Source organism: Thamnophis sirtalis, unplaced genomic scaffold, assembly GCF_051295495.1.
Source record: "Thamnophis sirtalis isolate CommonGarterSnake01/CBP01778 unplaced genomic scaffold, rThaSir2_p1.2 scaffold_3, whole genome shotgun sequence".
NCBI lineage: Eukaryota > Metazoa > Chordata > Lepidosauria > Squamata > Natricidae > Thamnophis > Thamnophis sirtalis.
In genome coordinates, this window is record NW_028261383.1 from 36654735 (window position 1) to 36680290 (window position 25556).

The 25556-nt window shown below is 44.1% G+C and overlaps 1 protein-coding gene across 4 annotated transcripts; it reads left to right on the forward strand.

Annotated features, from left to right (window-relative positions):
- Window positions 1-768: 768 nt before the first annotated feature.
- CRELD1 (CRELD disulfide isomerase 1) lies at window positions 769-24646 on the forward strand. Of its 4 annotated transcripts, none has more exons than XM_087708693.1 (13): window positions 769-920; window positions 1371-1498; window positions 3448-3553; window positions 6511-6664; window positions 6982-7064; window positions 10771-10881; window positions 11893-11984; window positions 12987-13163; window positions 15155-15250; window positions 17508-17591; window positions 19539-19634; window positions 22289-22435; window positions 23590-24646. In XM_087708693.1, exons 3-13 carry the CDS (start codon window positions 3465-3467, stop codon window positions 23808-23810), a joined length of 1350 nt encoding a protein of 449 aa, XP_087564819.1. In that variant the 5' UTR covers window positions 769-920; window positions 1371-1498; window positions 3448-3464; the 3' UTR covers window positions 23811-24646. The 4 variants fall into 4 exon arrangements, with proteins under 4 accessions (XP_087564819.1, XP_087564822.1, XP_087564820.1 ...); XM_087708694.1 differs by having other exon boundaries at window positions 786-920; window positions 1376-1498; XM_087708695.1 differs by lacking the exon at window positions 769-920 and adding an exon at window positions 1079-1285.
- Window positions 24647-25556: the final 910 nt, after the last annotated feature.

Sequence of the window (25556 nt, forward strand, 5' to 3'; positions counted from 1 at the left end):
AGATTCCTTCTGCTAGAAAGGTGACCTGAATTTGAAGGACTTTTCAAAGCTTCCCCATGTGCACAGGATTCTACCTCTAGGAGTGATACAATTTCTGATCTTCCTTCACCTTTTAAAAGTCCCCCCCCCCAAGGTTTCTCAGTAACTGCTCTGAATGGGATTCTCCTCTGCCCATTTTTTTTACAATTAGGAAGATATTTCTGCTATTGAAATCTAGGCCCAAATTCGCCCAAATTCATATTTGCATATTCAAACTTGATGTTTGCACAGCAGCTCCATGTCAAGCAAAGGTTTATTTGGGCAGCAACCGCAAAATGCAGATTCTACTTTCAAATGCATGGGATGTTAATTTAAGCAAAGGCTGCTGGCGACAGTGTTTATGCACCTTTTACTCAACCTTCTTTCCTCTACATCTTCCCAAACAGGCAGAGAATTAAATAATAAAAAATTAATTAATTCAACGAATCTGCAGGGCAAACATAGTGGGAAAGACCGGATTATGAACTCCCCCGAGGTTATTTTGGGCTCAGAACGAGAAGACTGTGTCAGGATTTTGTTGTGTCCGGACGTTTTTAATGGAGGATGAAATATAATCTCGTTCCGGCAGGGACCTCTCGCCCTGGCGACTGCAGAGGAGCCTGACCGAACGCCTTGACAGGTGCTGCTCCGAGGGGGGGGGGGGGGGCGACCGCCTATTGGTGGCTGGAAGGCGGAGGGGATGATGTCATCGCACAGGGCCCGATGTCATTGGCGGGAGAGAGGAAAGGTTTCCCCGCCCCCCTTTGATGGCGATCTTGCGGTCGCCGAGGTGGGAGGCGGGGGGAGCGCTCAGCTGCGGCGGACCCAGGAGTCGCCTTGCGTGCGAAAGTCGTCGCTGCACTTCCGGCCCTCCCCCGAGAGGGCCAGCCGGGAGAGGCAAGGTAGGTTTGGAGCCCCCGAGCCAGGCGTAGGGCGGTGGAGGTCACGGAAAGCACGTTTTCTCGGCCTTGTCTTCGGGGTGGGGTGGGGGGTTGGGTTGGCCCTTCGGTGGCACCGAGTGGCTCCAGCTTTTCCTACCTGCATAATTTGGGAGGGTCGCTTCCGGGCTGCCTAGAAGGGGAAAGAAAAAAAAAATCTTCGCTGCATCCTTTCTTTGGATGTGGAGCCGCCGTGCAGAGAGATCGGAGCAGGTGGAGTCCCGTGTCATCCCATTTACACGTTCCCTAGTTCTCTAGCGTGGGCCGATTCTGAATCCCTTATGTGCCACCAAGTCGTGGGTTTTGTTTGACTCCAGCAAACCACACAGGTAGATTTTCCAACGTTGCACCCATGGCTATCCACTTTGCTGTTGGTCACCCTGTTCTTTTCTTTCCTTCCACCTCTCTCAATAGTATAGCCTTCTCCGGCGATCCAGGTCCTCGCATAATGTCCCCGACGTAGGATCATTTGAGCCTGGTCATTGTGTGCCTCCAGCGAGAACTCTGGATTGATTTGTTTCAATGATCCCTTAGATCCTGAAGTAAGTCCTGCTAAATTCATAATTGCCTTTCTAAGGAATGCTGTTACATATTCAAAATGCCCAAAATTTTAATCTTAAACTGTCTACTATTGACCTCACCCCATTCCTGAGGTCTGCAAGGGCCGTGCATAAGCGCACCATCATGCCTACCATCCCTATCCTACTGTCCCCATTTATTCGTACACATTTCATTCATACTCATGTTTATTCTTATACCTATTATTTTGTAAACAATAGAAAAATCAAATAAATAAATAAATAATGTGGGCATCAGCTTATGTCTCTAATGTGCTGTGATGGCTTTCGGCTATATTCTGAACAGTGCGGGACCACATATTTTCCACAACCTGGTGTCTTACCTTGCTTGTAACCTCCATCAGTATGGCCAACAGAATGACTATTGGTTATGTAGGCTGAGGAATGGTGGGAGTTGTAGTCCAATGCTTGGGGAGTGTGTCTGGCTGGGAAGGTAGATTTGATGCCATCTGCTGGAGATTAGGATACCCCATATATCTACTGCAGCTTTCATATTTCTGTTATCTCTCGGTCATTAAGATTTTTGCAGTTTACAGATGGGACAATAAAAATTAAAATTAGCTAGATCGAATTACTTTAATTTGTAATAGATATAGCTGAATAATGACTGATATGGATAGCAATATATATAATCTGGAACTGGCTGATAGATTGTTGAATACAATTGAAAACTAGTTAAACCTAATTGCTTTTCTGTGTAACAAATACTGTTGAATAATAATTGATATTGATAGCAATGTATATAATGTGGAGTTGACATGATAATTAACAATGGGATATGAGAAAATACTTTTAGATTACACATAAAGAGTATTAACTATAATAATTAGCACTATTAAAAAACTAAATAGAATCCATACAATCCAATGTTAATTAATACTGGGAAAATGTTATGATATATGATATAATTGAATATTATGGATGTTTAGCTAAAATAGAATCTAGATTGGATCACTTCAATTTGTAATAGATATAGCTGAATAATGATTGATATAGATAGCAATATATATAATTTGGAATTGGTTGATAGATTGATGAATATAACTGAAAATTAGCTAAATCTAATTGCTTTTTTGTGTAACAGATATTGCTGAATAATAATTGATATTAATAGTAATGTATATAATGTGGAGTCGATATGATAACTAACAATTGGATATGAGAAAATACCTTTAGGGTATACATAAAGAGTATTAACTATAATAATTAGCACTATTAAAAAATTAAATAAAATCCATATAATTAAATGTTAATCAATATTGGGAAAATGTTAGGATATATGATATAATTGAATATTATGGATGTCTAGTTAAAATAGAATATGAGGATTTAATGATAATAGAGGATTTTACAAATAAGTAAATGAACTGCCAGCATGTGTTATGGACTAATTCCTTAGCATAACTAAGGATGAAGGATGTTTAAATAATTATAATAATTAAAACCGGAGGTATAATGATGTTGATATGGCAAATATTCGAGTTAAGATACTTGAATTAATAGGAGTCAATCGAAGAGAAGCACCAAAACATGTTGTAACCAGTTGATATACTTCCTATTTTTTCATAATAGATACCTGTGTTTTGTCTTGTTTTTCTGATTGTTGTCTTTGTTTTTTTCTGTATTATCTGTAATTGATTGATATATTAAGAAAGATGTTGTACCAGCTTTAAACTAAAACTAAAAAAACATTTAATAATAAGATTTTTGCAGTTTACTTTTAAGTGTTAGAATGTAGTAATTCGTTAAAAGAATGAGATTCATCATCTATTCATTAATGACAGTTTGGGAGGCTGGGTTTTTTTTTTAGATCAAGCAGCTTGATCTGGCTGTTACTGGCTGCATCCAGTATCTGTACTTTTATATTTGTGATTGGCATCTGCCTAAAATGTTGATTTGATCTATTGAATTAGGTTTCTATATACCTCTGATGCTACAAGAAAATGACAGACATCCAAGGCCAAACCTCATTGGAAAGCATAATGCATATTTATTAGATTTAGGATACTACCAGATCGAGTGAGTCTTTTCTTCTTTTTTTCCCTCCCCATCATACATACATTATGGACAGAGTGTTGACTGGGTCACATTTTATACATATTTATAATCATAATTTCAGTATATTCTAATTTCCACACTTCCATTAATATTCATCTCTTTTATATAATCTTTTCTTTTTTCCCATTAATTCATTTAAGCTTACATATCATTGCTAAACACCTAATCTTTACAAATTAATCATTTTTAACCATAGTTGTGCTATGCCAACTTCAATCATATTATTCTCTTTACATATTTCTTTATCTTTTCTCATTCAGTTTTTATACACAGTTAACATCACTATATGTCCTATATTTCATCTTTTTTTAAAACAATTTTACATATGTTTACCTTATTTCTTCGCAAAAAAAAATAATCTCATGAATTCCCCTTTCCCAATCGCTAGTATTTTAAAATTCCCAAAGTCTTTTCTTCTTGATGTGACTTCCTAATTCATACATATAAATTGGATCTGTTATTTGTGGCTTATCAATTTATAGGGCTTGTGAGTACTTTACTGTATATTCATGAGCATGCTTAAATGGGCATTATATCATGGGTAATTGGGATTAACACAGCTCCTGTTTTTCAGATTCTTTTGCCAAACGAAGCTTAGGTTTCTCCATTCTGAAGCATGGGAATATAGGAAGAACAATGTTGTAGGTGCACAGAAACTATACATTTTCTCAGAGCAGCTACCTGACAGCTAAATGGCTCTTGGGAAGGAGATTACAGTTATCCACTTATTTTCCAAAAATGCCTTCAGTGTTCCAATATCTCAGGGGCTGCTATAAAGAAGATGGGCTCAACCTATTCTCCAAAGGACCTGAAGACAGGACAAGAAACAAGGGATGGAAACTAATCAAGGAGAGAAGCAACCTAGAACTGAGGAGAAATTTCCTGACAGTTAGAGCAATTAATCAGTGGAATGGTTACCTTCAGAAGTTTTGGGTGCACCATCACTTGGGGTTTTTAAGAAGAGATTGGACAGCCATTTGTCCAGAATGGTATAGGACAGCGATGGCGAACTTTTTTTGGCTTGCATGCCAAAAAGGGGGTAGCGCAGGGGGTTCGTGAGTGGGTGTGCCACACCCATAATGCAATGCGTGACCCCTAGTGTGCATGCGTGCATGACAGGCACTCCCCCCCATTTTTTTCATGCTTTTTTCGCCCTCCCCAGGTTGCAGAGGCTTTATAGGAGCCTGGGGAGGGCGAAAAGAACCCCCTCCCCCCCCGTAGGCCCTCCGGAAGTTTCCCTGAAGCCTCCGGAGCGCAAAAAACCGGCCCTACGGGCAAACCGGATATTCAGGAACAGACTTCCAGTTTGCTTATAGGGCGGTTTAAGCCCTCCGGAGCCTTCAGGGGTCTTCCGGAGGCTTCCCTATAAAGTCTCTGGAGTCTGGGGAAGACGAAAAATGGCCTCAAAAAGAGGCTAAAGTCAGCTGGCCATGCGCACTGGCCAGCTGACATGGCAACGCCTTGCGTTGACAAATGGCTCCGTGTGCCACCTGTGGCACGGGGGCCATAGGTTCACCATCCCGGGTACAGGATCTCTTGTTTGAGTAGGAGATTGGTGTCAAACTTGCATCGTCACAGCAGTGTCACATGACATATCGTGACTCCCCCCCCCCTTTGCTAAACTGGGTGTGGACGTGGCCAACGTATGACACATCTGGGCTGGGGGGCAGGAGTTTGACACCCCTGGACTCTAAGGTCCCTTCCAACTCTGTTATTCTGTTACATAGGAAGGTTTTTCATTTAATAATGACTAATAGTAGCAACTAAAAAGTTCCATGTCTATTTACTACATAGAGCAGTCTTCAGTTCTGGGAAATGTAGCCCATATTTCAAAATCATACAGAATCCCTCGGACTGTAAAACAGTAATAACACTAACACACTTCCTAAAGACATTTAATGCCCTAGGGATGCTTGATTAGATGGGCACATGTATGTAATAACATTTTTTTTAATGTATTCCCAAGCAAGATTTTTTTCCTTATGATTTCAATAGGCTTGAATGCCTCTTTCTTTTTCCTGTCTTCCTCTTTTCTTACTTAATATTGTGAGGTAGAGGAGCAGTTGAGAGACTGGACTAAGGCTAGAGAAACTGAAGCTGAAATGTACCTTCAGGCATAGAAATTGAGTGGTTGACTTTTGAGTCTCTCCAATCTCTAAACTATTTTGTGGAGTAATTTGGGGGCAATTGAATATACGGCTAGGTATGTGACCTTGAATTCCTGGGGGGAAAGGTAGGATATAAATGTAACAAATAAATGCATTTTTTAAAATATTGTCCAGTTGTTTGCAATACATCTCCTTATAGCAGGAAATTTTTAAATCCCAACTTCTTGCAGTTAAGGTTTGGATTGTCACCCTGTACATCAAGAATACAGATGTGGAGGTTATGAAGAATAATCTTTAACCTATGTTGCCACATGTCCACTGCCTAGGAGTCTCTTGCTCCATCAGTTTCTTTACTAAGAAATTTTATTATTTATTATTATTATTTACTTTATTATTTACTAAGGCTGTATTACTATTCTTCTTCTCATCCTTCCTATTACCGATCTCCTCCCACTTATGACTATAACCACGTTGCTTGTATCTTTATGATATATATTGTTTTATTTGTTTCGTGGTATGATTTGATTGCTTATTAGTAACCTACTTATGACTATCACTAAGTGTTGTATCTTATGAGTCTTGATGAATGTATTTTTTTTATGTACACGGAGAGCATATGCACCAAAGACAAATTCCTTGTGTGTCCAACCACACTTGGCCAATAAAGAATTCTATTCCATTCTATTCCATTCTATTCTATTCCATTCCATTCATTCCATTCCTTTCTCTTCTATTCTCTTCTATTCTATCCTATTCTATTCTATTCTCAAATACTCTTATTGGTCTCACAACCCTTTTTCTTTCTTCCAGTCTTGTTCCTGGCCTGAAAATGGCTTTTTCCAGGATGAACGTCTCACCTGCTCTGCTCTTCTTCCTCTTGCTATTCCACTGGATGCCAAGCTTTGGTGGCTCCCATCAAGATACCTGCCAGACCTGTCGAGATCTTGTCGATAATTTCAATAAGGTGGGAGGCTAAAAAGGATCTCCAAAATGGAGTGGGAGTATGTAATCATGATCAAGGCAAAGTGGACATCCCATTTAGCTGGGATTGCTGGGCATTCATCTGCCCCCTCCCCTCCCCCCAGTCTCAGAAGAGGGGGTGGGGGTGGGGGAAGTGCTCTGGAGCAAATGCTGCTGAGAGAGGTATGGAGATGTGTAGAGGATGATGAGGGGCAGGAAGCAGCAGTGGAGAGGGCCAGTTTGTATTGCATGGGGTTGAGGGCTGCTGTGCTGGTATGGGGCAAGAAGGCTTTGCTGTGAGGTTTTTTCCTGCCTTCTCAGGGTCTGGAGCGGACACAGCGAGAGAACTTCGGGGGCGGGAACACCGCCTGGGAAGAAGAGAAGCTTGCCAAATACGCCAACAGGTGATTTGAAGGCTGGGCTGCAGCAGGCCATTGGTGAGATGCTGACACTGCAGAACCCGGGCATAGTGGTACATGTGGACTTCAGTTCCCAGAATTCCTCAGCCAGCATGGGAGTTGAAGTCCATGAGTCTTAAAGTTGCCAAGGTTGGGGACCCTTGCCTTACAGAGAGGGCACTTCCAATGAGGAAAACCTGAACAGAAGTCATTAGGTCTAGTCCAGTGATGGCTACCCTTTTTCTCCTCGTGTGCCAAAATAGTGCCTGCATCAGCGTGTGTGCGTGCCCACACCCATAATGCAAGGTGCCCTTACCCCCCTGTGCATGCACCGCATCTCACACATGCGTGGCAGAGACCCGAAAATCAGCTGGCCGGCGGGTAGCACGCACACATGTGCAGTGGAGCTCAGCTGGGCAACGTGCCCTCAGAGAGGGTTCCATGTGCCACCTGTGGCATCACGGATCTGGTCTTATTAGCTGAGAAAGCTAAATTTTGCCAGGGGATCATAAAAATGTTTCCGCAAGTATTGATTGAGTTCCTCTCCTTTGTCATCGAGATACTTTCCTGTGTCTTTTACATTTATTAGGGTTTTTTTTTTAACAAAACGTTCATAGAATATTCTTTTCTACTGTTAATAACAGTAACAAATGAGCAAAGAAATGCACGCATATCCACGTTGTTTTTCAGCATGGGCAGCAAATAAATTTAACAAATAGATGCAGGAACTCAATTGCGGGATTTTATTTTGTGCCTCATTTGAGCTCTGATTCTCAAAAATCCACAATTTGGGTGAGAATATTCAATAATTGATTTTTGAGCTGTTAGTTCAGTCTTCATCCTTATTGTACACCAGGGCAGTTCTTAATAATTGAGTTTACAATAAGCTCAATGGTTATAAAATAAGCTTTCGCTCTAGAGGAGTTTTCATGAGATGATAAAGTAAGGCAACTTTTAACGGCTCTGAGTCTTGGTAGCACTTGGTCTGTTTCATGTCTGCACAGGTAGTCCTTGACTTATGACCATAATTGAGCTCAAAATTTCTATTGCTAAGCGAGACGGTAGTTAAGTGAGTTTTGCCCCATTTTACTTTCTTGCTGCAGTTGTTAAATTAGTAAAACAGTTGTTAAGCGAAACTGGCTTCCCCTTAGACTTTGCTTGTCAGAAGTTTGCAAAAGGGGATCATATGACCCCGGGACACTGCAATGTGAACCAATTGCCAAGCATCTGAATTTTGATCACATGATCATGGGGATGCTGCAATGGTCAAAAGCATGAAAGTGTGAAAAACTGTCATCAATCACTTTTTTCACTTCCATTGTAACTTAGAACATCACTAAATGAATGGAAGTAAGTCAAGGACTAAGGGTGGCTCAGCGGCTAAGGCCCTAAGCTTGTCAATCAAAAGGTCGGCAGTTCAGCGGTTCAAATCCCTAGTGCCGCATAACGGAGTGAGCTCCTGTTGTCCCAGCTTCTGCCAACCTAGCAGTTCGAAAGCATGTAAGAAATGCAAGTAGAGAAATAGGAACCACCTTCGGTGGGAAGGTAACAGCATTCCGTGCGCCTTTGGCTTTTAGTCATGCTGGGCACAGGACCACGGAGACATCTTCGGACAGCGCTGGCTCTTCGGCTTAGAAACGGAAATGAGCACTGCCCCTAAACTCGGGAACGACTAGCACATATGTGAGAGGGGAACCTTTACCTTAAGTCAAGGACTATCTGCAGAGATTTATTTCTCTTGTTTAGGAATTTTCCAGTCCTTGTCTGCAGGGAAAAGTTCATATTTTAATTCTGAGGGCTGAATTCTGCCATTTTTAGATTCAGAATATAGACAGTACAGGTCACTTATTTTTTCCTGGAGAGAGATGAGGATGAATAGGAAAAAAGTAAAGCAAGTAATAATGTCAAGGAAATATGGAGGGATTAAATCCTTCATTTTAGGTCAGAAATGGGGAATATTTCCAAATATTATTGGACAACAGCTCCCAGTATTCCATATGATTTTGAATTCTGTCAGGGATTGTCATCTCAGTGGTCCTTTAAGGATTTGCATTAAGTAATCATGAAATGTATGGGTGGAATGAAAAAATGAAAAATTACTTTTCCCCCCTTAAGGGATAGTTAAGCCTGTTGTTTCATTAAATACATCAGACCATTTGGGGATGGCCCGAAGAGTTCTATACGTAAAGAATGAGCAAGTTTTAAGTTCAGCACATCAATGGGCTGTTGTCCTCACTTAGCTTAAATGAAATGTTAGTGAACCTACAGTAAGCTTCATCTCTATGTAAATATATACCGTAATATTTGGAGTATAAGACGCAGCTAGCTTTTGGAGAGGAAAACAAGAAAAAAAAATCTGCCTCCCAACATCCATCTGGCATTCATCTGGTCCGTTTGTTGCAGCCCATTCACCACAGCCCGTTTGGCGTTGCTCATTTGCTGCGGCCCATTTGCCGTTGCCACAGTCCTTTCGCCACCACCACAGCCTATTCTAGAACAGCTGATTGGCACCACACATACACCCCCACCGCCACAATACTCACTGTATAAGTCGCATAGACGTTTCCACCCACTTTTTTTGAGGGGGAAAGTGGGTCTTATACTCCAAAAAAATACGGCATATGGTTGTATATGATGAAACATGTGATAGGACATAGATGGAGCTCAGTTATCTCCAAATTTATACCCTCCAGTATTTGCTAAAATTCCCAGATAGGAGGAGCATATGAACTGAGGTAGCTGGTTGGGAATTCTGGGAGTTGTCTTTCTAACACTTTTTGGAAAAAATGGTATCGAGCTGGGTTAATAGATTCAATTGCACCAATGCAGGTTGGTTTCATTGCAGACTTAAACTGAAAAATGAGCAGACAGCTAGGATGTAATTTTTCTCTCTGATGTCATCATTCATAAGCTGGGATGTTTTCTATATAGATACACAATCAAATTAGGAAGTCTTCAGATGCCCTCCTTTCCACTGTGGCATTCCTCTATGGCTAGACCAAGTTTGTTATCCTTTTCTCCATTCTAATTATCCATTGTGTGAGTTTTGGTTCTGGTGAACTTGAAAGCTTACATTTAAAAAGAAACAACAAATAAAGATACATTACATCCTTTTATCCTTTTTTCCCCCTTCATACAGTAGATCTGCAGCGAGAAGCTGATTGCTGCAACAGTTAATTGGTTATGGAAATGGCCGCCAGAGTGACAAACACCTTTCGTGTTTGTTCCATGGTTCCACAGCTGTTGCTCACAGTATCCCCAGAGTCACTTGCCCATCATTTTGCCAGCTCCTAACTTGACTCTGGGGAGGAAGGAAGGCATTAGGGACTGGCTGCTTGCCGAAAGAATATCTGGATGAAATTTTGAGAAAGAATATGAAGTTTATTTGGGGTTCCTGTGTGAAAGGTCCATAGAGAGATTTCTGAATGGTTAGCTGGACAAGAGGTATCTTTTGGAGCAGTGTTATTCAAATTTGGCAGCTTGAAGTTGGATGGACTTCAACTCCCAGAATTCCCCAGCCAGCCTTCCTGACTGGGGAATTCTGGGATTTGAAGTCCACCCATCTTCAGGCTGCCAAAGTTGATCAACACTGACTTAGAGGGAGAACAGAGGGCTATTTTGATCAAGCAGGCAGGGCAGACTTTCTAGGACAACTCTGCCTTAACTTCCCCAACTCCCTCAATTCTCATGCTGTCTCTTTCTCCCTTCCCAGTGAAACACGTCTGTTGGAAGTATTGGAAAATGTGTGTTCTACATCAGATTTCGCCTGCCACCAGCTGCTGGAGCAAAGCGAAGACCACGTAGAACATTGGTGGTTCCATGAGTGAGTTTTAAAAAAAGAAGACGGGGGCATCACAGGATACTTTAACTTACTTGGTGTGGAACAAGCCAATCGGGGGCTCTATTTACTACAGATCATACCAGTATTCCTCTATGTTAGCAGGAGGAAAACTCAAGCTATGGAGTTGAATGGAGGAACTTCAACGATCCATATCATTCAATAGGCAAAGTTAAATTGAAAAACAAACAAACAAATTCAGAGACAAGATACCTGCTTTACCTGCAGAAAGTCCTAGTTCAATTCCCAGCATCTCCAGATAGGCCAGGAAACCGCAAGTACCACCATTAGTCAATGTGTAGACAATCCTGTGTTATGTGAACCAATGATCTCATTTGGTATCTATGTCCCTCTCCTGGCCAAATACCGTATAGCTGTTTCATTCATGGGAGTTGTGCAGAGCTTGTTGTTCTTAATTGCGAAGTCGTGTCCAACCCATTGCAACCCCATAGACAAGGTTCCTCCAGGCCTTCCTGTCCTCTACCATCCTCTGGAGTCCATTTAAGCTCATGCCTACTGCTTCAGTGACTCCACCCAGCCACTTCATTCTCTGCCATCCCTTTCTTCTTTTGCCCCCAATCGTTCCCAGCATTAGGCTCTTCTCCAGTGAGTCCTTTCTTCTCATTAGGTGGCCAAAGTATTTGAGTTTCAGCTTTAGGATCTAGCCTTCTAAAGAGTAGTCAGGGTTGATCTCCTCTAGGACTGACTGGTTTGATTGCCTTGCAGTCCAAGGGGCTCGCAGGAGTCTTCTCCAGCACCATAGTTCAAAGGCCTCCATTCTTTGGCGCTCAGCCTTCCTTATGGTCCAACTTTCACAGCCATACATTGCAACTGGGAACACCATAGCCTTGACTATATACACTTTTTTTGGCAGGGTGATGTCTTTGCTTTTAGTATGCTATCTAGATACAAGCAGAGGTTGTACCATTGATAAATTGCAGCATGATGGAATGAAGAGCAGCAATAACCAGAAGATATTTTGTTTTGTTTTCTTAGGCAGCAGCCACACCCAGACTTTTTCCAATGGTTGTGCATGGATACCCTGAAGTTATGCTGCCCATCTGGCACCTATGGCCCTGATTGCCAGAGTGAGTGTTTCTAAGGCCTCGGGTTTATTGGAGGGGATGTTCCATCAGTCTTTGTGCATCTCTGACCATTAGCTCATAGGTGGATCTGCCAGAACCTGGCTGGAGCAAAGTTATTCTCCCTGATTTAATTTCTTAGGAGCATATGTTTTCAAAGACATTCTGCTGATTCTATAGCTTGGCAGCATTTCTCTGGGCTAACTGGCTGAAGCTGAGGAGAGTTCCAACATTTCTAGAAGGCAGCAGATGTGGGAAAGGATCATGAAAGTCTAATAAACATCTGAATTGGCTTTTTTTTAATACAGGTCGTCCTCATTTAGCAACCACAACTGACATTAAGTGAAGCGGTTGCTAAAGGGGAAACATCACACGATTGCAACTGCTTTCCTTTTCCCCGTTCCTCCACTGTTCGGCTTCGTTATTCCCTCACTAAAGGAGGGAATTAATATTTGCATTTACATTAATTGGGCGGGAAGGGATTACAAGAGAATAAGCAGCCACCCAATGAGGAATGCATATTGAAAGTGGCACAGCTGGCAGTCATGAATGTGCTTACACAGACAGCCTGCGTATTCCTCCTTGGGTGCCTGCTTACTCTCTTGCAATCCCTTTCTTTTCCAAGACTGAAGTGTTTAAAAGTAAAGAAAATTCTTAAGATTGCAAAATGTAAGTATCTGGAATGGGGAGAAGAGACGAAGTGAGCTAAGAAATCTGAGCACTGCCAAGTAGAGCCAAGTAATATGTCGGTTTCCACATCAGAGCCGAGGTGGCGCAGTGGTTAAATGCAGCACTGCAGGCTACTTCAGCTGACTGCAGTTCTGCAGTTCGGCTGTTCAAATCTCACCGGCTCAGGGTTGACTCAGCCTTCCAACCTTCCGAGGTGGGTAAAATGAGGATTGTTGTTGGGGGCAATATGCTGACTCTGTAAACCGCTTAGAGAGGGCTGAAAGCCCTATGAAGCGGTGTATAAGTCTAACTGCTATTGCTATTGTTATCTCTCTACAGCCTGCCCTGGGGGTACTGAGAAGATTTGCAGCGGATATGGGCAATGTGATGGCGAAGGCACACGTGAGGGCACTGGTCTTTGCATGTGCCAGACTGGCTACGGTGGTCCCTTTTGTTCGGAGTGTGGAGATGGCTACTATGAAGCTGCTCGCAATGACAGCCACCTGGTATGTGCGGGTATGTAGAGTGTGCTGGGCTGGGCTGGGGAAGGTCGGGGAGTTGTCATTCTGTAATCTCTTGGCTATGAGCCAATTGGGATGTAATGGAGAAGGCATCAGGCTCAAAACCAGGAGATGGTGAACTCTAGTCCTGCCTTAGGCACAAAGCCAGCTGGGTGTCCTTGGGCCAGTCACTCCTCTGAGCCCTAGGAAAGAAGCAATGGCAAATCACTTCTGAAATCTGGCCAAGAAAAGTTAAGGATGTAGTCCAGGCAGTTGCCAGGAATCAATAAAGCTTCTTGCAGGCTAATGGTACTATAGATGGCGGCTTTCTGTAAACCAGTGGCCCCCAATTTTTGGGCACTGTTTTTCTGCAAAGAAGGGGCACGGACCCAGATTGTTGGGGACAATATGCTGACTCTCTGTAAACCGCTTAGAGAGGCCTGAAAGGCCTATGAAGTGGTATATAAGTCTACTGCTATTGCTATTGCTATTGGTTCATATGCCCCTGTATCCCCTGGATGGGGCTTTGCTTGTTTCCATGGCCCGGTTTCTCACATGCCGTGGACCAGTGCCAGTCCATGGACCAGGGGTTGGAGACCTCTACTGAAAACAATGTCCCTCTTCCCCTTATATCTTAAATGGCAGCTTTTGCTCCAAGCTCTGCCCCTTTGAAGGGAAGAGAAGGGGAGGGTCTGAAAATATCTCTACCTCCTTTCTAAATATCTATGGAGATTCTCAGTCATCCAGGTCATGATATGCAGCCGTCCCGAGCTCTATTTTCACTGGCAGAGGGTTGCAAGAGGCCATGGCAGATGAAAACGGAGCTCGGGGGCCTGTTTTCACTGACAGAAGCACTGCAGGCCAGTCCTTCTGTCACACCTGCAAGCCAGCTTTTCTTTTTGGATTTCAGGCCACTTTCTACTGTGGGGAAAATGGGAGGGGAGATTATATGGAGTTGGGTGATATGTAGCCATAATAACATTCTTCTTAGAAAGCCAAGGTTATCTTTGTCTCTGCACCTGACCGGATCTGTCTTTGTGGCAGTGGGAGATTGGATCATGTGATGAACTTGTGGGTGTTGGGGCAAGATCTTGAACTTTCAGCTGGGTGGGAAACTGGGAAGCTTTCAGATTCGGGTTTTCCCAGATTTGCCAACATGGCTCTCTTAATAAATTGAAACTTTGAGGAATCCTTTGCCTTGGATTCTTATTTTATTTTGGATGCTATTTGGAACCCTGACACCTTTGCTGTTTCCAGGGCAAGATCTGCGGGCCAGATCTAAGTACTCCCCAAACCTTGAGTTTGACACCCCTGGTCTATAAAATAAATCTCAACACAACAGATTTGCAATCTACCCATCCCAAAGCAAGGTTTAAATAAAATACCATATTTCTCAGCGTATAAGACACACTGGAGGTTTTGAAGAGGCAAATTTTAAAAAAAAGTTTTTGCAATTTGCACACCGCCCAAAAACGGGCTGTTTTTTGTGAAAACGGGCCCGTTTCCCCCCCCAAAAAAGGCATGAATAGCCTTTAGGAGGCTTGTAGAGTGCTCCTGGCGGGTGGGTGGTTCCCCAAAACAAGTAAAAAAGGCCCATTTTTTGCAAAAACGGCCCTGATTTTTGTCAAAAGAAATTGCATGCATAGCCTTTAGGAGGTTTATAGAGTGCTCCTGCCCTCCCCAGCCCCCAGGAACAGTCTGAAAGCCTCCTACGGGCTCTGCCGGGCCATTTTGGTGAAATGGGTGGAGTTTCGGGAGGCAAAAAATGCTGTATTCAGTGTATAAGACGCACCCAGATTTTCAGCCTCTTTTTTGAGGGAAAAAGGTGCGTCTTATACTCCAAAAATATGGTAACTATAGTTATGTGGCAGGTTGGCTGGAAAGCATACAACTGGGAACAGTTGTATGCTATTGTATTCAGCCCTCTCTTGCTTTTTCTTCTCAAGTTTTCACCTCACCTCAGTTGCAAACAGTGTTCCTTTTCACCCAATTCTCTCTCCCACCCAGAGTGCTACCGGGCCTGTGGGCGCTGTTCAGGCCCCGAGGATACCAGCTGCCTGCGCTGCAAGAGAGGCTGGATGATGCACAATCAACGATGCATCGGTGAGCCTGTGGCCCTGAAATAGCCTGGAGTTGGGTTGGTGATATTTGAAAAGGCAGAATTCCTTCATAGTCCTGCTTCTTCTGGATAGGGTACAGGTAGTCCTCGATTTATGACCGGTGATGTCGTAAGTGATTGTTCAAAATTACAACACACCTTCTAAAAGGTTTTTATAAGCCAGTTCCTCTTCCCCTCCTCCTCTCTCCCCGCCCTGCAGACACATGACTGAATTTTGCATTTATGTCTGTTCGCAGTGTTCGGCAGTCTTATGACCACGATTTATGACATTTTTTCTGCAAATGTTCCTTAGGGAACAAAAGGTTCACTTAACAACCGTCCCATTTGCTTAATGAGTGTTGCAAAAAAAAAAGGTCACAAAATTGAGTCGGTCACTTGATGAGTGTCATGACTTATGAGAATAATTGCCAGGCTCCGTTAAGTTCATAAGCCAAGGGCTACCTATAATGCTTTCAGTTAATAAACATGAAGATATGTGCCATATTTTTCGGAGTATAAGATGCACCGGAGTATAAGAAGGACCAAGATTTTGAAGAGGCAGATTAAAAAGAAAAGGTTTTGCACTCTGCAGATCTCCCAAAAATAGCCCATTTTTTTTGCAAAATCGGGCCCATTTTTTGTCAAAAAAGGGGCATGCATAGTCTTTAGGAGGCTTATAGAGTGCTCCTGGGGGCAAAAACGAGAAAAAAAGGCCTGTTTTTTGTTCATTTTTGCCATCCCCAGCCCCCAGGAGTACTCTGGAAGCCTCCTAAAGGCTATGCACAGCCATTTTTGGAAAGTGGGCGAGGTTTTGGGAGGCCAAAAATGCTGTATTCCATGTATAAGATGCACCCAGATTTTCACCCTCTTTTTTGAGGGAAAAAGGTGCGTCTTATACTCCGAAAAATATGATAGTCCACAACCTGGGACCACAATTGAGCCCAACACTTGTTATGCAGCCGAGACAGTTGTTAAATGAGTTTTGTTCCATTTTATGACCTTGCTTGCCACTGTTATTAAGTGAATCACTGCAGTGATTAAATTCGTAACCCAGTTTATAAGGCCAATCTGGCTTCCCCATCGGCTTTGCTTGTCAGAAGGTTGCAAAAGGGAATCACATGACCCTGGGATACTGCAAGCATCATCAATATGAACCAAGAGTCTGAATTTTGATCACGTGACCGTGGGAATGCTTTAATGGTCATCAGTGTGAAAAACATGGGGGAAAGTTAGAAACACGGTTGTAAAGGGAATCTGGCTTCCCCATTGCCTTCGTTTGCCAGAAGGTCACAATATGTGATCACATGACCCTTGGACCCTGCAACCATCATAAATATGAACCAAGCCCCTGGATTTTAATCACATGACCATGGATGTGCTACTACAGTTGTAAGTGCAAAAGTCACTTCTTGCAGTGCCATTATAACTTGGAACATTCATTAAACAAATGGTTCTAAATTGAGGATTACCTGTCTTACGTTTTTAACTTTTTCAATTGTATATTTGGATGTTATAAGCCACCTAGAGCTGTGATGGCGAACCTGTGTGGTACGCGGAGCCATATGCGCGTTGCCCTAGCTCGCTGATTTTCGGCTGGCCCGCCCACTCTGCCCTTCCCTTCCCAGGAGTCTCCACGCGATGCCTGGTAAGTACAGGGCTTGCACGGAGGCTCCAGGAGGGCGTTTTCGGCCTCCAGGGGAGGCAAGAGAGGCCGTTTTCGCCTCCCCAGGCTCCAGAGGCCTTCCTGGAGTGAGAGAAGGGTGAAAAATGGGCCTACCGGGCCCACCGGAAGTTAGAGGGCCTTGGGGGGGGGGGCATTTTCACCTTTCCCTTGCTCCAAGAAAGCCTCTGGAGCCTGGGAAGGATGAAAATCAGGCCTACCGGAAGTCGGAAACAGGCTGTTTCCGGCCTCCAAAGGCTTCAGTGAGGCCTACTAGTTCCAAAATGGCGTGCAGGGTACACATGAGCGGAAGGGGAAGTTATGCGCGAATGCGCGTTGAGGGGGCTGGGTGATTGAATTACGGGTCTGGGTACGCGCGTGCTTTTGGCTCCCAAGGGAAAAAAAGGTTCGCCATCACTAACCTAGAATCTTTTAGAGTGGGTGACCGTAATAAATTTAATAAATAATAGCAATAGCAACAACAGCGACACAGATACTCAAAGGAGAATCTAAGAGGCCTTCATGAAAATTGAGAGAGAGGGAAGGAGGGTGAGAAGGTGTTCGGCTAACCCTATCTTGAATCTCTCCATCTCTCTTAACAGACATAGATGAATGCGGCACGGATATGGCACACTGTCGCAACAACCAGTTTTGTGTCAATACAGAAGGCTCCTACGAATGCCGAGGTAAGAGATTAAAAGCTTCCAAAATGAACCGTTTTGTTACTCTGGACCCCTGGGGGGGGGGTCTCACTTGGAACTTCAAGAAGCAGACCTCCTTCTGTTGGGGAGACAGGTCTTCAGCAGATGTTCTGGTAGCTCTGCTTCTGTGGGTAATGTGGGCATGAATCCAAATATAGCAGTTAGGCTTATATACCGCTTCATAGGGCTTTCAGCCCTCTCTAAGCGGTTTACAGAGTCAGCATATTGCCCCCAACAACAATCCGGGTCCTCATTTTACCCACCTCGGAAGGATGGAAGGCTGAGTCAACCTTTGAGCCGGTGAGATTTGAACAGTCGAACTGCAGAACTGCAGTCAGCTGAAGTAGCCTGCAGTGCTGCATTTAACCACTACACCACCTTGGCTCTTGATGACACTGTTGAGGTTCTTCAGGGAAGCAAAAATGGCAGAATTTACCAGCTGAGGAGATTATTTTCTCCCATCTCCCATAGGTAGACATGCTTACCGTTTCCCCAAAAATAAGACCTCCCCGGATAATAAGCCCAATCGGGCTTTTGAGCGCATACGCTAAAATAAGCCCTCCCCCAAAATATTGCAACACAGTAGCAGTAGCCATGAGGTGACTACACTCGCCACCTCCTGTACCTCAAAAATAATAAGACCTCCATGAAAATAAGGCCAAGCGCTTATTTTGGGAGTCAAAAGAAAATAAGAATAAGTCTTATTTTCAGGGAAACACGGTACGTATCTAGGCAGGTAGGTAACTTTTACACCTATGAAAGCCACCTATGTTTCAACCGTAAGCAGAAAGCAGGAGATGGATTGGTGTTTCATGCTAGGCTGACTAAATTTATTTGTGTGTGTGTGCCTTTAAGTCAGTTTCTGATTGCTGGCAATTGCCTGGACCAATCCCTGCAGTTTTCTCAGCAAGGTTTTTTGGAAGGGATTTGCCCTTGCCTCTTCCACCTTCCTAGGGCTGGGAGAAGGACTGGCTGAGATCACTCAGATGGCTCTGCCCCCCAAAAGGGGCTAGAATTCAGCCTCCTGGGTTCTAATCTGATACTTTAACTGCTACACCAGGGGTTAGCAACCCACAGCTCTGGAGCTGCATGTGGCTTTCATCCCTTTGTTGCAGCTCCCTGTAGCAGGTTGGTGCCACAATTTTGAGAGGACCTTTTGGTTTGCGTTGGGGGGAGGGGAGCAGGAGACTCTATGACAAGGAGCGGGTTTTCCGGTCGGCTCCACAATTGATAGGACTTTCAGATAGGACAGGTAGAGGAAAAAAGACACCACGCTAGGAGGAGACTCTATGGTGGGGGAACTGGACTTCTGGTCAGCTCCAGAATTGAACGCAGGCTTCTGGTTATGACCTTTGTGGCTCCCGGCGTTTTCTTTTCTGTGGGAAATGGATCCAAATGATTCTTTGAGTGTTTAAAGTTGCTGACCCCTATGCTACACCAAACTGGCTATGGTTTATTTATCTATATACAAATGGCTGTATGTGTGTGTATGTATGTTCTAGCATAACTCTGGAACGCCTCGAGCAATATCAACCAAACTTGGTACACAGATGACTTACTCTCTGGAGAAAAATACTGTGGGGGTAAGACACCCCTAGGGCCCCTTGGGGTGTGTGTTCTGTTAAGATACATCCTGTTGTGCCGTACTGGCTTCTACTGTACAGTGCAGTGGAGTTGCTATGGTAAGGGCTTCACAGTACTCCACAAGGGGGCTCCCTCTGGTAAGGGGGAAAATCCAACATTAGAAATTAGATTTGGTCCGGACATTTTTCCCTATAAATAAATACCTGGGCAAGATCTGGTTATCAGCTAGTACACAAATAATGTTCTAATATTTTTCACTTAGCTTTTCATTCAGCTGGCCACCCAGCCTTACTTACCCCTAGTGGGTCAATGTCTATGCCCATCTCTTCATTTCTACTTTCTCTTTAGACTGTGCCAAGGCTTGTATTGGCTGCATGGGTGCTGGGCCTTCTCGCTGCAAGAAATGCAACAAGGGCTACCAGAGAGATGGTGTCAAATGCCTTGGTAAGTTCAACCGTCATCTTTCTATGCGAGAGCTCCTATGAGGAGTCCTTGCTGCTCTCTGAGTTTGATTGTTTTCCTGCAGATGTTTCATTAGCAATAGCACTTATATACAGTGGTGGAATTCAGCCAGCTCACACCTATTCGGGAGAACCGGTTGTTAACTTTCTACGCAGTTCAGAGAACCGGTTGTTGGAAGAAATCTTATTTTGTTTTTTCCACTATACAGGGCTAATCCTTTAAGGAAGGCAGGAAGGAAACATTCTGGTGTTGCTTCTAGCCTAATCTGATTACAGATTACAGAAACTGCCTCTTTGGTTAACCCTTATTACATTGTTACAGCTAAGGCGAAGCACCCATCGACCTGAGTGACATTGAGTTGGCCACACCCACATGGTCACATGACCACCTACCCATCTGGTCATTAGGACAGAGAGCTGGTTGTTAAATTATTTGAATCCCACCACTGCTGATATACACTTCATAGTAATTTACAGCAGGGTTTCCCCAATGTTTCCAGCTTCACCGACCAGCAGTGGGGGGGGGGGGGAGAGGGGATGGTTCGGTTCACCAACAAATGCACGCACAACAAAAGTGTGCCGACAAAACTGCGGCGAGAAAACTGTGAGGTCAAAATTGCACTGACGAATGCGCACAGAAGCGCGCCGACAAATGCGCGCTGATGAAAGCGCACCATCAAAAAACAACGTAATAACTCTAAACCTAACCCTAACCCTTACCTTAACTTAAATTGCGCTTTTGTGGGCGCGGTTTTGTCGGCGCGCTATTGTCGTGCGCGCATTTGTCGGGTCATGGGATGGTTCTACACAAATAGTGGGCAAGCAAATGCGAGCACATCTCCATTTACACAAGCAGCAGGCACAAATGGAGCACACTCGCACAATTGAAGCGCATGTGCACAGCCTCGCCCACTGCTCATGCAAGTGGAGATGCGCTTGGACACGCACTTTCACCCGCCATTTCCGTGGCCTGGTTCCATACAGTTCAAGACCCGGTATTGGGCTGCAGCCCAGAGGTTGGGGACCCCTGCTTTACAGCCCTCTCCAAGCAGGTTACAAAGTCAGCCTATTTCCCCCAACAATCTGAGTCCTCATTTTACCAACCTCGGAAGTAAGGATCAAACTCCTGGTAGAACTCCTTCAATACTGCATTTCTAACCATTGTGCCACCATGGCTCCTACCCAGTTTAATTACCCAAACTAGGTAACATCATCAGTGCTGAGGGTGGGGTGGGGGGTTGCTCTCAATTTATATTCTAGTGGCTTGCCCTGTCAGTGTTGGTGGGGGTGGTCTTAGAGTTTCTTTTGTTGGGCTGTTGGCTTGTCTGGCAGTTCCTTGGCTGAATGTTCCTATTTCTGCATAACTGGGAGGCAGCCAATCTTCTGGGCAACCTAGAGGAATTCTCTAAAGCTATGGTGCTTTTTTCCTGCCGGTAGTCCTGTTAAAGTAGCAGGGACTATTTTAATTTTAATGTTGGGAGTTGCTGAATTGTTGCAGTCTGTTTTCCTTGGACTCCAGATGTTGTTGTGGTAATTGGCTCTATCCCAGAAAACACTCTAAATTGGCCCCAACCCTGTTAGCCTTTCGTAAGGTCTTAAAATCATAGCTATGTTTTCGTGCTTGAGATGCTGAATGCGTCAAGGGCCCCGTTGCCTGGTTGTATTGCTAACTGGCCAAGTTAGTGAGTCAGTGAGTTTAGTTTACTGATTAGCCCATAGGCCATATCAAAATACACAGACTTCTAAACACAAATTATTAATTATGTCAGGCCTGCAGCCATATTTTCTTTTGAATCTTTGGCCTGCCACACTTTCTATTATTCGATTATGCATTTTCCATTGTGGGAAAAGGGGATTGTTTGGAGTTCGATGCTATGTAGCCATAACAAAATTCTTTCTAGAAAGCCAAGGTCATCCTTTGTCTTTGCACCGCTCCACCTGGCCGGAAATGGATGGGTGGAACTGCCAGCATGGCAATGGTAGATTGGACTATCTGATGGACTTGTGGGTGTGGGTCTTGAAATTTCAACTGGGTGGGGAAAACCGGGAAGCCTTCAGATTCGGGTTTTCCCAGATGTGCCAACATGGCTCTCTTAATAATTTGGAATTTTGAGGAATCCTTTGCCTCGGATTCTTACTTTATTTTGGATGCTATTTGGAACCCTTAGGGCTTAATTATGATCATAAGTCCAGAACTATCCGCATATTGTCGTGCATTTTCAGCTCTCAGCTACACTGCATCTTTTCTCCAATAGTCAATACAAATGCAACAAATTAATGGAAGGAGAGGCCTGAGAGCCAAGTGCATGTAAGATGTACTTAATGCGTATAAAATATGCAAACATTATCTGGATTGATTTGCTAGGCAACAGACTTTTTCCCTTGTTTGGAGCAAAGCCCGAATTTAGATTTGTCCTTGACGCTTGAAATCTGCTGAATCAGAGATCTGGAAAAGTAAGGATTTTACTGGCTTAGCTATGGTGGGCGAGGCGCAGCAGTTGAGCAGATGACACAGCAGAGAGCTCAGAAAGGCTGGCTGCTGCATTTGGGGATGAAAATGGGAGATACAAAACGGAGGAGTTTTTAGCCAATGTTGTTTATGATTCTTTGAACTTAACTCTCCCCCTTCCTCGGCAGATGTCAACGAATGTGCGAGTGAAATGGAGGAGCCGGTGTGTACGGCAGCTAATGAGGTTTGTGAGAACACAGAGGGCAGCTATCGCTGTGTTTGCGCTGAGGGACATCTACGCAAAGAGGGGATCTGTGTGGAAGACAAGCCCCCAGGTAAAAGTCAGCAGGTGCATTTTATTTTTAGGAACTAGAACTCACAGTCTTTCGGTTTCTAGCCAGGTGCTTTAACCACTAGACCAGCCCGACATCCTTGACAGCTCACAGGTTCTTGCGATGAGGTAGCCATAATTCTGTCTAGGATCAGCTTTGGGATCCGTCTTCTTTGCTATTCTCTGGCTCCCTGTATTCTGCAGACATTTCCTCACAAACCAGCCCTCTTAGGAATAGTTAGGGTCTATAATTGAGTTAAACACAATCATCCCAATCGGAGTGATATTCCAAATCAAACACAAATTTGGATTTGTTTTGGAGTAAACAAATTGTGAAATCATTGTTTCCTTTACTGCTTAAATAGATTTCTGAATCAAGCTGAGACTCAGTTTTCACACACTGGGTAAGAGATGGGTGAATCTAGACCAGTGGTCGGCAACCTTAAACACTCAAAGAGCCACAAAGGTCCTAACCAGAAACCCCCATTCAATTCTGGAGCCAACTGGAAGTCTAGTTCCCCCCACCATAGAATCTCCTCCTAGCATGGCATCCTTTTTCCTTTTACTGACTGGAAGTCCGGTTCCCCTACCATAGAGTCTCTTCCTAGTGCAGTGTTCTTTTTCTTTTGCCAACCAGAAATCCGGTTCCCCCCACCACCACCATAGAGTTTCCTCCTAGCATGGCATCCTTTTTTCTTTTACTAACTGGAAGTCCAGTTCCCCTACCATAGAGTCTCTTCCTAGTGCAGTGTCCTTTTTCCTCTACCAACCAGAAATCCAGTTCCCACCACCACCACAGAGTTTCCTCCTAGCATGGCATCCTTTTTCCTTTTACTGACTGGAAGTCCGGTTCCCCTACCATAGAGTCTCCTCCTAGTGCGGCGACCTTTCTCCTTTTACTGACCAGCGACAGGGAGCCATAGCAGAGGGATGAAAGAGCCCTATGCGGCTCCAGAGCCACAGGTTGCTGACCCCTGACCTAGTCCAATATTTCTCAACCTTCGCAAGTTTCAGACGTGTGGACTTCAACTCCCAGAATTCCCCAGCCAGCCTTGGCAGGTTCAGAAGCACTGACCTCCTAGAGACGGTCAAACTGCTCCAGAGATTATAAACTGACTGCCCTTTGCCATTGCTGATGGCCCCTTTGTTGTCTTGCAGATGCTCCTGAGAAAGGATTCTTTGACGACATTACAGACGATGAAGTGGTTGTGCTGCAGCAGATGTTCTTTGGGGCTATCATCTGTGCGTTGGCCACCTTGGCTGCCAAAGGAGACATGGTCTTCACTGCCATTTTCATAGGTGCGGTGGCTGCGATGGCCGGCTATTGGATGTCAGAGCGTAGTGACCGCGTTCTCGATGGCTTCATGAAAGGGAGATAGGATTTAGGCAGGGATCACTCCCTTCTGTTTCCTGCCTTGGAGAGCCAGCTTGGGGGGGGGGGGCAGGAATACCTCAACCTCTACCCTTTCCCCCTTACCTTAGCAGGTTTGAAACCTAGAGGTGGCAAACACAACCTGCATCCCCATCTAGGCTAAAGGAAGCCTTGACTTTCTGAAGATGTGCTGGAGGGTCAAATAGGAGCCAGGAAATCATATGTGCTCTGCAGGCCTATCACTGAGTGGTCCTGATTGGTATTAGAAGGGACTGAATTGCCCCTTAGGGAAGTTTAAGGTTCAGATGAACCCGCCCCTCTCCGTGCATGTTGGATGATCCTGGAAGAGTTCGTCCCAATAAGCTATGATCTCTCCCACTTGGGGCTGCCAAGGCTAACTGGAGAAAAGATCAGCTCTTTGCTGCTATGGGGTGGCTCTTCCCTGCTGGCTCTTTGGGAATCTGTCCTTTGGCCAAGAGTTGGCCTACACATCGCCTTGAAGGAAGTGAGAAATGGTGGCAATACGTTTTTGGAGTGTTCTGCTTCAGGTAGGATTCAGTGTTTGGGCTGATCCCTGACCTCAAAATCACCCTTGTATTGAATCAGTATCACAAGAGAGAGCATAAATATAAATTTAATAAATAATAATATATGCACTTATTTGTATGGTCAGGAGTGGTACATTTCAAAAAGAAATCCTCATCTGTGTAAATATATGGACTTGCTCTTACGCTGCTGGTGGCAGCTTGGAAGGCAAAGGAAATTGAAAGAGGCCCGCATGTCCACTTTTTCGCTTTGCAATTCTGTATCTCAGGAAAAAATAAATGTCTCTGTCTAAATCCACACGGTTCTTACTGTTGCACGCTCTCTCGTTCACGTGCCACGGCTTTTTGTTCTATCAGACTTGTACACACAAGGTTCGAAACTTGCAATTTCACTTCACGTTAAAAGACTTTTTGGAAGGACTTCAAGAAATAACTGAAAATGTTCCTCCCTCTCCCCCTCCCTCCCTCCCTCTCTCTCTCTCTCTCTCTCTCTGTTTTCCACAACTGCATTTGCCTTCTCCACTTTTTTATGGGTCTTTTCACATGCATAAAAGTTTGGTCCTTGGACTCTCAGATAGGAATGAGTGGAATTTTAACAAGTTTCAATCCTCCCCTAAGCTTAACTTGTTTGCTTGCTTGTGCTTGTAGGTCACTCATTTCCTTATTAACTCTGGATGGCTTATAGAAATAGAAGGAAAATGGCTAAACAACAGCTAAAGCAAACTATTTTGGAACAAATATTTAAACTGTTGTTAAGATTCAGCAATAGCAATTGCACTTAGACTTATATACTGCTTCCCAGTGCTTTACAAGCCCTCTCTAAACGGTTTACAGAGTCAGACTATGGCCCCCAACAATCTGGGTCCTCATTTTACCCACCTCGGAAGGATGGAAGGCTGAGTCAACCTTGAGCCTGGTGGGATTTGAACTGCCAAATTACAGGCAGTCAGCAGAAATAGCCTGCAGTACTGCACTGTCACCACTGCGCCTCCATGGCTCATCAGAACAATTAAAAGCCCAGAATAAACAGGTATTTGGCCTATGGTAAGAAACCTCTCCTAAACTATAATGCAAAGGAGAATCTGTTCCCATTTAAAATGCAGTTTGTTCCACAATGTGACCCTTTTCACAAAGAATCAAACAATCAATCAGCTGGAAGGGAGGTCTTCTAGTCCAATTGCTGCTCAAGCAGGAGACCCTATACAATT